The 13,586-nt window shown below is 44.9% G+C and overlaps 1 protein-coding gene across 7 annotated transcripts in view; it reads left to right on the forward strand.

Moving 5' to 3' along the window:
* Positions 1 to 13,586, forward strand: part of PLXNB3 (plexin B3) — a 70,529-nt gene that overhangs the window by 29,218 nt on the left and 27,725 nt on the right. For all 7 annotated transcript variants that reach the window (XM_081315774.1, XM_081315775.1, XM_081315780.1 and 4 more), the window contains 10 exons: positions 254 to 362; positions 1,637 to 1,748; positions 1,855 to 2,001; positions 2,251 to 2,461; positions 4,388 to 4,560; positions 4,929 to 5,080; positions 11,226 to 11,331; positions 11,564 to 11,694; positions 11,799 to 11,975; positions 13,312 to 13,513. In XM_081315774.1, coding sequence (XP_081171900.1) covers positions 254 to 362; positions 1,637 to 1,748; positions 1,855 to 2,001; positions 2,251 to 2,461; positions 4,388 to 4,560; positions 4,929 to 5,080; positions 11,226 to 11,331; positions 11,564 to 11,694; positions 11,799 to 11,975; positions 13,312 to 13,513 — 1,520 coding nt within the window. The remainder of the gene's footprint in view (positions 1 to 253; positions 363 to 1,636; positions 1,749 to 1,854; positions 2,002 to 2,250; positions 2,462 to 4,387; positions 4,561 to 4,928; positions 5,081 to 11,225; positions 11,332 to 11,563; positions 11,695 to 11,798; positions 11,976 to 13,311; positions 13,514 to 13,586) is intronic.

Genomic DNA, 13,586 nt, shown 5'->3' on the forward strand with positions numbered 1-13,586 from the left:
ACCCACTGAGCCACCGCGTCCCTTTAGAGTTATATTATATAATTATTTATTTACATTATATAGTTATGTAGTATATAATAGGCTATATAACAAATTCATTTTCAGAAAAGTCTTTTAGCACAGGGGAAGATATTTCAATAAGATAAGAGGCTTGTTTGTATAAGTGTTGTGTGGGCATGCATGACATGTTCTCTCGCTGGCTACTTGGATGGGGGAAAATTGACTTCGGGTACCTCTCCTTTCTCTTCCTCAGACCATGTGACTGTGACGTTAGCTCTGATGTTCCAGGATGTTGTCATAACTTCTCTGGGATTTTCCTTCTACAACTGTAATGCCGTGAGCCAACTCGCTGATTCCCTCCCGTGAGCGAATGTTGAGTGGGGATGGAGGCAGGGTGGTGTGGGTGGCAAAGGCTGCAGGTTTATGACTAACAAGAATCATTAAATTGAAGCGGCACCATATCTGTTCTTGCACTAAAATTTTGGATTTCTGTACATGAAAACTGGAGTACTAATATTTTCTTCTGAAGTGTGCATATTACGTAGGCACAGGGCTTTTTTTCTCATAGAACGCTCAGAACGGAGTTCCGGCACCTTTTTTGAATGGAACCTTGTAGGGTAGGCAAGGCGGGTTGTATGACATGTGTGAGTTCCGGCACCTTTTTCTTTTACAAAAAAAGCACTGCGTAGGCACATACAAGAGCCCTGGTGGCACAGTGGTTAGAACGTAGTACTGCAAGCTACTTCTGCTGACTGCTGGCTGCCAGCAGTTCGGCAGTTCGAGTGTCACCGGCTCAAGGTTCACTCAGCCTTCCATCCTTCCAAGGTCGGTAAAATGAGGACTCAGATTGTTGGGGGCAACAGGCTGACTCTGCAAACTGCTTAGAGAGGGCTGTAAAGCACTATGAAGCGATATTTAAGTGCTATTGCTATTGCTACATCTGTATTTCTCATGTTTCATAATTTATCCTGATGACAAAAATGTCCTGTTCATACAAAGACGCACCCTAGAACATGAAGCTCTTCACCAGTACCATCTTCCTCAGCTACCTCTGGGTCAAAGGTTCAATCTTTGAATTCCTTTGCTGCTTGCTCTAAATGTGAGAAACCTACTTACTTAAGAAAAAGACAGATGAGAAGTTCTTCTCAGCAGGCTGAGTTTTTTTTAAGAGAATAAACACCCCTATTCCTTTCCAACTCAGTGGGTTTTTGAAAAGGTTAGGAGATTGAAATTCTGACCATCAGCAGGATATGTTACCTAGAAGTGAAGAGAATATTACCAAAGTTGCTATGTGAATAGTGGTTGACAAGAGAAAAATCAGGTTAAAAATGGGCTGGATTAATCTCTGTTTGGAATGCCGCTGATTTCTCCATGCTAAGCCTCCTTTCCTCTTCTTCCCATGCACCTAAGCCAGAGCAGAGCTAGGGTAAAGGCACTGCTTCTCCACCTTGGCAAGTTGAAAATGCTAGCTGGGGAATTCTGAGAGTTGAATCCACACATCTTCAAGTTGCTGTGGTTGAGAAACCCTAAGTTAAGGGGTTGAAAAGAATTCCAGCAGCCAAGCTTTTCCTACCTTGCTGATCTCACATAATCTTAATTAAAGGTAGTTTTTCTCTGATCCTCCTTTCTCCAATAGATGTGGAACATGTATAGACAGCCCCTGGATGTGCCACTGGTGTCCATCTAGTCATCGCTGTGTCTCTGAAGGGCCCTGCCCAAATAAAGAGGGGCTTGTCTACAATCACAAGGTGAGTAATACATACTTCGGAGCTTGGGTCTCCTAGCTTTCCAGAACAAATGGGCAGGAAAGAACACAAAGCCTGAAGCTGCACCTAATCTGTCCATTTCTCCTAGGCACTGGTTGAAGAATCCCAGGGAGAACCTCGGGGTCGAGCTGCATGTCCCAGTGTGGGAGGGGATGGAGAAGTCCCCCTGATTCCTGTCAATGTGGAAATGCCAATCAATCTGGTGGCCTGGAATCTGCACTTAGCAATAAACAAGGTAAACCAAGAGTCCTCAGAAGAGGGGTAAGGGTGAAAAGGGGAGGCTTTGAGAAAGTCCTCTGCTTTGGGATGCCTAGACAAAGTGAAATATGCTAAAGCTCTCCTCCCTTAAAGAATTCTGAATATTGGAAGGATGTCTGTGACTCCTAGGAATATGGGATTAAAGGTAGGGTAACTTTTGGGACAAAAATTGGGAAGAACAGATGATGTGTGCATAGCCCTGTTGTACCCTCCCTCCACCCCTTAGGATCCAGCAACAGTCTTCTGTGTATTGGAAGTGGAAGGAGCCCCGATTTTTGTTCCGGCATCCCTGGAAGAAAGGGAAGAGGAAGCATCCCATCATGTGAGGTGTCAGTCACAAACATACAGCTACACCCAAGCCCTCCCAGAACTGCGTGTGCCTCTCTATATCGTAGTGGGGGATAACCAACGCCTTGATAGCCATGAAGATCTTTATGGTAAGGGAGCAGTGTTTTGGTTTTGTGATGTGTGCAGATCTCTGATTTAAGGGAATCTTTGCCTTTAGTCCTAAAAAAAAGGAGAAATGGGCTTCTGCTCTCTATGGATTCAAAACTCTTTGTGATCAGTGCATTGTTAAAAGTGGTGGAATTATTTGAAAATGTCGAGATTGTGTTGGAAGAATTGTAATCAGGTTGCCAGCAATTATCACTGTCAGTTGTAGTGCCCATTTGCTTACTCATTTTGAACAAAGCTTTGGAAATAAGATGGAGTAAAACATTTCAAATTATCTTTGTTGATCATTTTTTTTTTAAATTTTATATGCTAAACTTATTAGCAGAACAAAAAGTATAGATACAATTTTAATAACAATAGCACTTAGACTAATATACTGCTTCACAGTGCTTTACAGCGCTCTCTGAGTGGTTTTACAGAGTCAGCATACTGCCCCCAACAATCTGGGTCCTCATTTTATCAACCTAGGAAGATGGAAGGCTGAGTCAACCTTGAGCCAGTGGAAATTGAACTGCTGAACTGCAGGCAGATGGCAGTCAGCAGAAGAAGCCTGCAGTACTACATTCTAACCACTGCGCAAACCACGGCTTTTAACAATGTTTTAACAATATACTATAGCTTCAGAATTTCTCAACTGATCATTTTGAAATTATCTTCTATTTTAATGCAAATTAACAAAGATCTAGGTAAATAGTCTAGAAAGGCCAGTTAGACTGGGACTGCATTAATGGAAGCATGTAATTCAGATCATAAAGATAATAGTTCCATTGTATTGTGCTCTGGTTAAATCACACTTGGAATACCTTGTACTAAGCTTAATTCCAGACCTTGCAGTTTAAAAGAGAATGGCAGGGGTTTGAAATCAACCCCTCTAAGGAAGTATTAATGGAGGTGGTCTATACCAGGGGTAGGCAACCTATGCTATGCTGACTCAGGAATTCTGGGAGTTGAAGTCCATGAGTCATAAAAGAGCCGAGATTGCCTACCCTTGGTCTATACAGAACATTGATAAGTTACAGTGGTGTAAAGAGCTGTCACATAGAAAAGGTGAACCTGTTGTCTTATTGCAGCTGAAAGCAGAACAAAGATGACCACCTTCAGGGATGATTAGTGGATCCCTGCACTGGAAAGGGGATTGGATTAGAAGTTCAGTATCTTCCCTTCCAATTTATGTATTCTTATACTTCTAAGACACCTTCAGGTATTCTCTTTCCTGTCAGATTTAAAGCTGCAAAATGAAAAATAGAAATATCTTTTACTTTAGACCAAAAAGATCTGAAAGTACGGGTTATAGAACTGCTGAAAAATTTGTAAGTCTAGAGTTTCAATGATTCCTTGTTTAATTAAAGAATTGTAATTGTTACATCTTTTTGCTCTATTAACCACATATCCCTTTCAGCCATACCAACCTCTTTCTCTTTACAAATATACAAGACTTCTCCCCGTTGTTTGTGTAATGTTCTTTCTTATTTTGAATTTGTTTATTCATAATGTTCGGTTGATACTCTGTTTTCTTTTTTCAATTAAAGAAAAAAAATCTGGGCAGGGAAAGGAAGACAGAGGTTGGTGATTATGGTTTGGGTTTCACTCAAAAGAGCCTTTCCCAAAGTACCAAAATCACAGTATTGTGAAGGACAAAATACATGATCCAAAAGAAACAAATATTTGTTATCTCTTTAAACAAAATGCATACTTCGTGGAAGCTTACAATGTAGTGCAAATATTTGTTAAGCTTGGATTTTCCCAACTTTGAGGATGCTCATCAATGCCTTGCTCCTCTGAAAATCCAGTGGCTTTTCACTAGCTTATCTTCCCCGGATAGCAGGGAGATTTGTCTAGCACAGGGAAGGCAGTCTTAGCAGGACAGCGTTAAAATCGTGTTCACCTCTTGTCTTTTTTCCTCCTCTCAGTGACTTTGTACAACTGTTCTGTTGACCGTTCGGACTGCAGTCGCTGCAAAGCGGTCCCCCAGCATTTCCACTGTGTCTGGTGTCAGCTGGAAAAGGAGACTGGCTGTGTCTATGAGAACTCCTGTCCGTCCAAACTTGGTGTTGCTACTTGCCCATCGCCCATCATCTACTCGGTGAGAAGCAACATCACTGGGCCCATAGTCTCACTGCCCAGTTGTTCTGCATGCAGATTTTTTTTTAATACAGGAAAGAATTATGAGAATTTTCCCCTGAAACCTCAGATCTAGATTTACCACTTTAGTCTTGCCATATACAGATATACCTATCACTTTTTCAGTAATTCACTAATTAGATAGAACCAAAACTCTTCCACGTTAAGCCAATTGTTTCAATCCAGGTACCCTTCAATTGCACCACCAGATTACAGGAGACGTCCTTGGTTGTAACACAAGTGCTAATATTTTTGTCTTTTAACAGAATTTGAAGAAAGCAGCCAATTTAGAGCTGCAACGCCATAATGCCGTGTCATCCTGTTTCCTAGATATCTCCACTCACTGGACCTTTGGAAGGGGAAATGGCTCTCACTGTGATAGGATCCAACCTGGGTCATCGCTTTGAGGATGTGGCCAGAAGCGTGCTTGTAGCTGGGCTGCCTTGTGTTCCTGATCCAGCTCAGTACATAGTTTCCACTCGGTAAGGGCTGCTGCCCACATGCTGCCGTTGTTTGAAATGAAAGCAGTGAGCATTTGGTTTAGAGCTGCACAGAAATATGATCTTTGAGGAAACTGGCAGCAATTAATTTGACTAACATGGCTTTACTTATCAAGCCTGAATCAGCCTATATGAGCTAATGATGATGAGTTGAATGTGCAGTCTTCTTATCGAACATTAAACATAAATATCTGACTCAGTCTTGGATTCAGTTTTCAAGAATGTATTTCATTTGCTAAATAAAACAGGGAGGCTGACAGTAGTCTGGGTGAATTGTTGATTTCCAGCAAGTATCATTCAGTGGCTCTTTTCATGCATTGCACTAAGCTAAAATGTGACTTGCTTATTTTTGCTGTAACGTATTGGTTGAATCTAATTATAACAGTTTGTAAAGAAGGTATTTATGGCTTAGCATGATCGATGAATTTGATCAATATCAGATTATTTTACAAACTATAAGCAAATCCCAATTTTAAGACGATACATAAAACTAGTCTGTGATTTGTTGGTTTTGTGATACTAATCTTTTTATGTTTCAAGAATTTGCCTAAGCCTCCTATAAAGTTGTCTAAATCAGCAACTTTTCCTTCATCTGAAGTACTTTTATGTATTCAGAATCTGTTACCAATCAATTTCTTTGATACTAACACCTAATATTAAAGAAATAGTAATACCTCTGGAGTAGGAACCTCCATTTTATCTCTTTCCCTACATCTACAGTGCTTCTCTTAACACTGTTTTTAAAGTGGCTGGACAGACCACTCCAGACAGCTGGTAACCTTAACACGTTTATTAGAACAGAGCGATAGGTAACAGGAACACTTGGCTATTTATAGTCTGGTGCCGGTCGTTCGGTCCAATCACAAGCCGGTCTTTTTCCCGCTTCTCTTCTCCTCCAATCAGCTTTGCGGTTCGTTTGACAGTTCGGTTCCTCGTGCTGGCGGCTTGTGTTGCTTTGACAGCCGAGGGCTGTCAACTCGTGCGCATGCGCGAGTCGGGAGTTTTTGACAGCTGTCAAAACTCCCTCGTGTTCCGCTGTCAACGTTTTACCTCATGTTCAGCTGTCAAATGCTTAACCTTTATGAACCAATAATGTTAACACATAACTGCCCCCCATAACTGAACTATATACATATAATACACCCCTTACCCTTCCCCTGGTTCGTTTCCACCCCCGTGTGTTTGTTTGTTACTTCCTTCCCACTCGTAGTCCCGTAAGTATGCGGGTGCTTTCCGTAATCGGCTGGATCGTCACGGGGGAGTCTCATTTCCGGGTTCTGGTTCCTCTTGTGGTTGAAGTGGCTGTGCCTCTTCGGCAGGCGGAATACTTGGTATGACGGAAGGTAAAAGGGGTTGTTGAGGTGGTGGGGGTGTAATTTGTGGTTTGCGGATACGTAGTTGGTCGACATGCCGTCGTAAATGGCCTTGTGAGTCTGAATGAATTAAGTATGAGACGGGACCGGTTTGTTTTATTATAACCCCCTCAATCCACTTTTGGTTGCTGGTGTAATTCCGTGCCCAGATGGTTTGGCCAGGAGAGAAGGTTCGTGGTAATGGTGTTGGGGGTTCTTGGTGGTTTGATGTTCTATCAGGGTGCAGACGGTCTAATCTCGTTATTAGTCTCCTGCCCCATCGAAGCTCAGCTGGCGTTTTTCCGGTGGTGGTGCCCGGTGTGGTGTGTTGGGCTAGGAGAAATTGACTAAGCCGCTGGTGCCAGTTCCCTTTTATGAACTTATTAAGTGCTTCTTTAGTGGACCTTACCATAATTTCTGCCATCCCATTCGACGATGGGTGGAATGGCGCTGACGTCACCAGTCTAATACAGTTCCTCGAAGCGAACATCTGAAATTCACGAGAAGTGAATTGTGGGCCATTATCTGAAACTATGACGTCTGGAAGGCCATGTGTTGCGAAAACTTTTCTAAGTGCTTGTATAGTGGAGTATGATGTAATTTTATTTAATGGAATCACTTCGAGCCATTTAGAAAAACTGTCAACTATTATTAAGAAATTCTGCCCTCGTATTGGTCCCGCAAAATCTAGGTGGATGCGGGACCAAGGATTTTTTGTCGTTTCCCATCTATGAACTGGGGCGTGGGGTGGCTCGCCTCTCGTTAGTTGGCAAGTATAACATCCCCCTACATGTTGTTCTATGTCTTTGTCAATCCCAGGCCACCATACATAACTCCTTGCAAGAAGCTTCATTTTGACCATCCCTGGGTGTCCCTCGTGAAGGGTTCTTAATGTTTGTTGTATGTTTGTGTGTGGTATCACCACCCTGTTCCCCCATAATAAACAGCCTAAGTGTGAGGTTAGTTCTAATTGTTTGGAAAAAAATGGACGAAACCTTTCCTCTGGGCATTTGTGAGGCCATCCGGTTGTGACCCATCGCAGGACTCTGCTGAGAGTGTTATCCTTAATGGAGTTGTCAGCAATGATTTTTGCTGTGAGGGGGCATTCTGGTAGTTCATTGATAGCCAGTATGCCACCGGCGGGGGCCGGGTCTGGGTCGTAGCGCTGTATTGGAAGCCTGCTTAAACAGTCTGCATGTCCTAGTTCCCTGCCTGGCTTGTATATCAGTCTGTAAGAGTATGCTGATAAAAAGGTTGACCAGCGCAGGATTCTCGGGGATAATATTTGGGGGGTTGTTTTATTCCAGGTAAAGATGCCTAATAGGGGTTTGTGGTCTGTGAAGATAGTAAAGGGTCTGCCGTACAAATAGTCATGAAATTTTTTAACCCCGGCAACGATGGCCAGAGCCTCCCTATCAATTTGAGCGTAATTCCTTTCAGTTTTAGTTAGTGTTCGGGAATAGAATGCGATGGGTCTTTGAGTGTCATCCTGGTCTAGGTGGCTTAAGACGGCTCCTATTCCATATGGAGATGCATCGCACGCGATGCAAACAGGGGCGTCCTCTTTGAATAAGGTGACAGTGGAGCTTTTGCAAATGATGTTTTTAAGTGACTGGAAACTATTCTCGTGTACTTTTGTCCAGGTCCAGGGACTGCCCTTGTCTAATAATCTATGAAGCGGTTCAGCAATTGTAGCCTTGTGGGGCAGGAAGGCGTGATAAAAATTTAATAGTCCTAAAACGCCTGAAGTTCTTGTTTGTTTTTGGGGCTGGGGGCTGCTTGAATAGCTTTTAGTTTGTCATTGGTAGGGTGGATGCCTTGGGCATCGATTTTGTAACCAAGGAATTCCGTAGACGGAACTCCTATAGAGCACTTTTCTCTCTTTAGTTTAAATCCGGCAGTCCTGAACCGGTCTAGTACAGCTGACAACCTGTCAGCTAAAATGGCTTCTGTTTCTCCAGCGATGAGTACATCGTCAAAATAAGGAGAAACCCCGGGGATTCCTTTTAAAGTTTTTTCCATGATACTTTGAAATATGCCTGGGGCTGCCGAAATGCCAAATTGTAGTCTTGTCACTTTAAATGCTCCGCGGTGTGTGACAATTGTCTGGGCGACCGCAGTGTCATCTGTCACAGGCAATTGCAAATACGCCTGCGTGAGGTCTAATTTCGCAAAAATGGCGCCTGAGCGGATAGAAGCTAGGACATCCCTTACTGCTGGAATGGGGTAAGAATGGGCATTGAGTGCTAAGTTCAGGGTCCCTTTATAGTCAGCGCATATTCTAATTTGTCCATTAGGTTTTACTGGTGTTACGATGGGGGTTTCCCAGCTGCCCCCGTCAGTAGGTACTAAAACCCCCAGTTTGACGAGGCGTTCCAGTTCCTCCTCAATTTTTTGTTTGAGGGCGAAGGGGACCCTCCTGGCCCTGATTTTGACAGGTTGTATGGCGGGGTTCAAGTTAAGGGTGATGGGCGGACCTGTATATTTGCCTAAAGAACCGTCAAACACGTCTGCATATTTCCTGCAGACGGCCTCGAGGTTTGACGTTTGTACCGTGTTGACGCCAGTAATGGCGATTCCTAAGGGGTTAAACCAATTTAACCCTATTAGATTAGTGCGGTTTCCGCGGGTGACTATTACTTCTAGGGGTCCCTTGAACTTTTTGTACTCCACCCAGACCTTAGCTTTACCCTTAAGCTGAATTGGTGTTTTCTGATAGTCTGCTAATTGAACCTGAGGAGGTTCTAACGGTATTATTTTTTTACTGTTCCGGCAGACTTCCCTAAACGTCTTAAATGAAATTAGTGTTACAGCTGAGCCGGAATCCACCTCCATGTCACAAATGACCCCTTGCAGCTTAGTTTTAATTTTTACCTTAGGGCTCAAATTGTGCACCCTGTCAATTGCCTCTATTAACGCTTCTGGGGTTTTTCCCTTACTGGCTCGGTAGGTGATCGTACCTGGGGGGGTAGCCTCCACTTCATGCAGATTGTCACGGGGACGGCTTCGGCAGACGGGTTTGATGTGGCCAGTCTTGCCACAGTTGTGGCATTTAGCGCTCCTAAACCGGCAATTGGCCCGGGCGTGGTTGCCCCCACAACTGGCACAGACGTTGCGTTGATCACTTTGAACTGGCGCGAAGTTTCTCGGCTTGGGCCGGTCGTTGGTGTCACTGCGTCTGTTTTGCCTTCTCTCCATACGGCGTTGTATGGCGTCAGTGTCGGTCAAGTCTATGGACTCTTCGTCGCTGAAAAATGCTTCGTCCTGGTGGACGCTGCTCTGGGGTTCCGTTGCTGTTCGGGTGAGGGACTTCTTATGGTTGTCCTCGTATGCCAAGATCTCCCGTGAGACCTGGGCAAGCGTCATCTCAGGTTTTGACGTGAGTTTCTTCCTGAGGCGTTCGTCTCTCAGGCCGATGACCACCTGGTCCCGGATCCGCTCTTCTAAATCAGGGAAGTTGCAGCTTCGTGCAGCATGCCGGACTCCTGCGATGAAGTCGTTCGCAGCTTCATCCGGCCGCTGTCTTCGCTGGGCGAACTGTACTCGCCAGTACAGTTCCGAGCGGGCCGGCATGTAGTGTTTGCTAAGCCGGTCGATGAGCTCGGCATATGGGACCTCGGTGATCGGCACGGGGCTGAATAGCCCGACAGCAGCATCATAGACGGGTGGCCCGCTGATGTAGAGAAGGGCTGCTGCTTTGGCTCTGTCATCCGTGATTTTGCTGACGAGGAGGAACCCCTTGACCTGCCCCAGGTGCGATTCCCATCGCTCGGGGTGGTGAGTGTCGAATTCTCTCACTCGTCCGAAATTTGCCATGCTGTCAAGGTTCGGTGGTCCGCTTCACTGTGGAAGTTAAAACTTCCAGTGACTTAGCTCGGTTGGCCGGAAACTGCCTTCCTGGCCGTGACTTCAGCTCGCGAAGCGGATCCCACCTTCGTCGCCAGTAAAGTGGCTGGACAGACCACTCCAGACAGCTGGTAACCTTAACACGTTTATTAGAACAGAGCGATAGGTAACAGGAACACTTGGCTATTTATAGTCTGGTGCCGGTCGTTCGGTCCAATCACAAGCCGGTCTTTTTCCCGCTTCTCTTCTCCTCCAATCAGCTTTGCGGTTCGTTTGACAGTTCGGTTCCTCGTGCTGGCGGCTTGTGTTGCTTTGACAGCCGAGGGCTGTCAACTCGTGCGCATGCGCGAGTCGGGAGTTTTTGACAGCTGTCAAAACTCCCTCGTGTTCCGCTGTCAACGTTTTACCTCATGTTCAGCTGTCAAATGCTTAACCTTTATGAACCAATAATGTTAACACATAACTGCCCCCCATAACTGAACTATATACATATAATACAGTTTTTTCCAGCAAAAAAGCTTCAAACTCAACCTTTCCATAGGGGAATGCAATGGTTTTTGCAGCATTAAGCAATGTAATTGACATGGCATTCATTCTCATCAGTCCCATGAAAGTGGCCATTAACATTCCCATCAGATAAAGGGCTGAGGAAATACTAAAAAGCATAGCCAGAATGCCAGGCTAAATCTATAGCTAGGCTGAACTCCAGAGTTTTTGTCCAAAACCAATCAAGAATAGGAGCTGAAAAAAACTCCTCTTATTTCTGATTCTGTACTACATTGTTCTTAGCTAATGAAAAGACCTAGAGATCTATTTTCAAAAGGTGTTCTCACCAGAGCCTGCGCCCTTTTTCATTCTTTAAAAATGCAGTCCTGCTGTGAATTTCTGCAGGCTTTCTCACAATAGGGCCTTCCTGCTGTTCCCTACAGGATCGTCTGTAACGTGCCCCCTGGAAAACGAGGGTTATCTGGCCCTGTTCAGGTCACCATAGGAGATCGCCCCCCAGGGATTTCCAAGAACCACTTCACCTACCAGGTCAATGTCTGACAGGGGAGGCGGGAGTGGGGGACATTCAGAGTTCGTTCTAAAGAAGCTTGGAACTGGGTATAAGAATGGGCTGAGCTAGGCACATTTGCTTGCAATGTGCCTGTGACACAATGTTCCTGTGTCATGGTTGGTATTCTGGGGAGGGGGAGGAAAGACAAGACAGATGCTGTGAATACCACCAACACTGCTTATTAGCCCTTACAGTTGCTTCCATTCTCAGGATCCGATCCTTCTCAACCTCCACCCCAGCCTTGGTCCCATGGCTGGAGGAACACGAATAACCATCTCTGGCGAGGACCTTCTGACCGGCCCTGAGATTACTGTCAGCGTGGGCAACCTGCCCTGTATCCTGTGAGTAAAATGGCTTCTTTTCATCTTCTCTCCCTCCCCTCTCTTTATTTCCTCATAATCCTGTCCAAGGCTTCATATCACCTCTTTACTTTCCATCCCAACAGTGAGGAACCTGTGGAACCCAGAGCCATTGTGTGCCGTACCAGTGCCAGCTTGACGCCCCAGATGGTAACTGTTCAGGCCAAGTATGGCATGGTGCTGCGTGAATTGCTGGAGAAGCCCTTCCTTTATACACCTAATCCACAGCTCACTGGGGCCTTCCCATCTACCAGCTTCCATGGGTAAAAGCCTGTAGGGTCATTTTATCTGGCTCATGTTAAGACTGTATGAACTTGTGTGTTATAAAACAATGGTTTGACAAAGAAAAAGTCAGGCTTTTTTACAAGAGGATACATGGTTGTATGTCAGCAGCACAATCTAAAAGCATCTCTGTATTCTTTGATGAGAACGAAAGGAGACCTAGGGATTGCTGCTTCAACATTCATAACCATATACTGTATAAATCATGCTGTTCCCTTTTGCACAGAAAAAGATGAAGACATAATAAGAGAAAGAAATTAAAGGCATGGCATAAGAAAAAGGAAAGGAAATATAGCTAAACCTGCTTAACCTGAACATCATTCCCTATATCTTTCCATAGTTTTGATCCTTGCAAATCATCCTTGTTTCCGCCAAGTTTGTATAATACTTCACATTTGTGGGTGTGGTTTTCAAATAGTCTTGATTCCTGGTGACTAGGTGACTAGTCCCTGCAGTATTCCTGGCAAGGCTTTTCAGAATTGGTTTGCCCTTGCCTCCTTCCTAAGACTTAAGAAACAGTGACTGGCCCAAGGTTACCTAGCTGGTTTAATGTGGCTAAGGCAGGTCTAGAACCTGCAAAAGCTACTTACGACATTGTCGTTATGTCCACTGCAGCACCCCGCAGTTGTTTTCCATTATAACTGACTACAAGGATGCTGCAGCCTTCCTAGCTCCCATACCCCTCCTACCTTGGGCCTGCTTCCCATTCCACTGAGCCCCACACCCTCCTCACCCCATGTCACCCATCACATGATCACTTTTCAGAGATCTCTAGAATTCGAGTTAGGAAGGAGGACAGGTTGCTTCACTGCTGGACCATATGGTTGATCCTGGAAGCAGCCATCATTTTCTGAGCAACTTCATTGAATTGTGGCCACTTGGAAAATGGCGGCCGCTTCCAGAATTGCATCACGTGGCTCACCAACGGAGCAACTTGTTTTGCTTCCTTAACGTGATCTCCACAGCATTCCACAGGGGTAAGACAAAGTATTCTGCAAAAAGGGAATGTTTAAGCCTAGGTTTTTAGGGAGAGAAAGAAGTGGGACCAGGTTGGTGTTTGGGGGTAGAACGGTGAAGCCACAGTAAGGAAGAAAGGGGGAGAGTTGTTTTAGAGAGCAAGAGAGTTTTGGACAATGAAGATAGGGGGTGCAAGGAAATTTCAGTAGTGGGGAGCAACCGGGAAAACCTCAAAGTTAAGTCTGAGTTCAGGTGTTCAGGGCCTCTTCCATCATACGTTTGTTAACATGGTAACTATATCAGACCAATGGGTAGTGGAAGATTGAGACACTTGTCTTTGTGGATGCTGTTGTTCCCCAGGGGCGGAAGGATCATCCAGGTGGAGGGGACTAATCTGGATGTGGTGGAACAACCCCTCATCAAAGCCATCTTGGAGCGAGAGAAGACACCCACAGGCAAAAGCATCCGGAAAAAAAGATTTTGTAATTCTTTGCACGGCCCTCATGCCCCACTGTCCTCAGCTTCCTCACGGCCCTGTGTTGAGGTGGGCGATCTGTTGGAGGTGAGTATAGGAAAGAGAAGAGAGAAAGTTATGACTTGGTTGGAGGCTACAGTTCAGGAACAATTCCCCCTGC

This window comes from Vipera berus (assembly GCF_964194415.1).
Source record: "Vipera berus genome assembly, chromosome: 2".
In the NCBI taxonomy this organism is placed as follows: Eukaryota; Metazoa; Chordata; class Lepidosauria; order Squamata; family Viperidae; genus Vipera; species Vipera berus.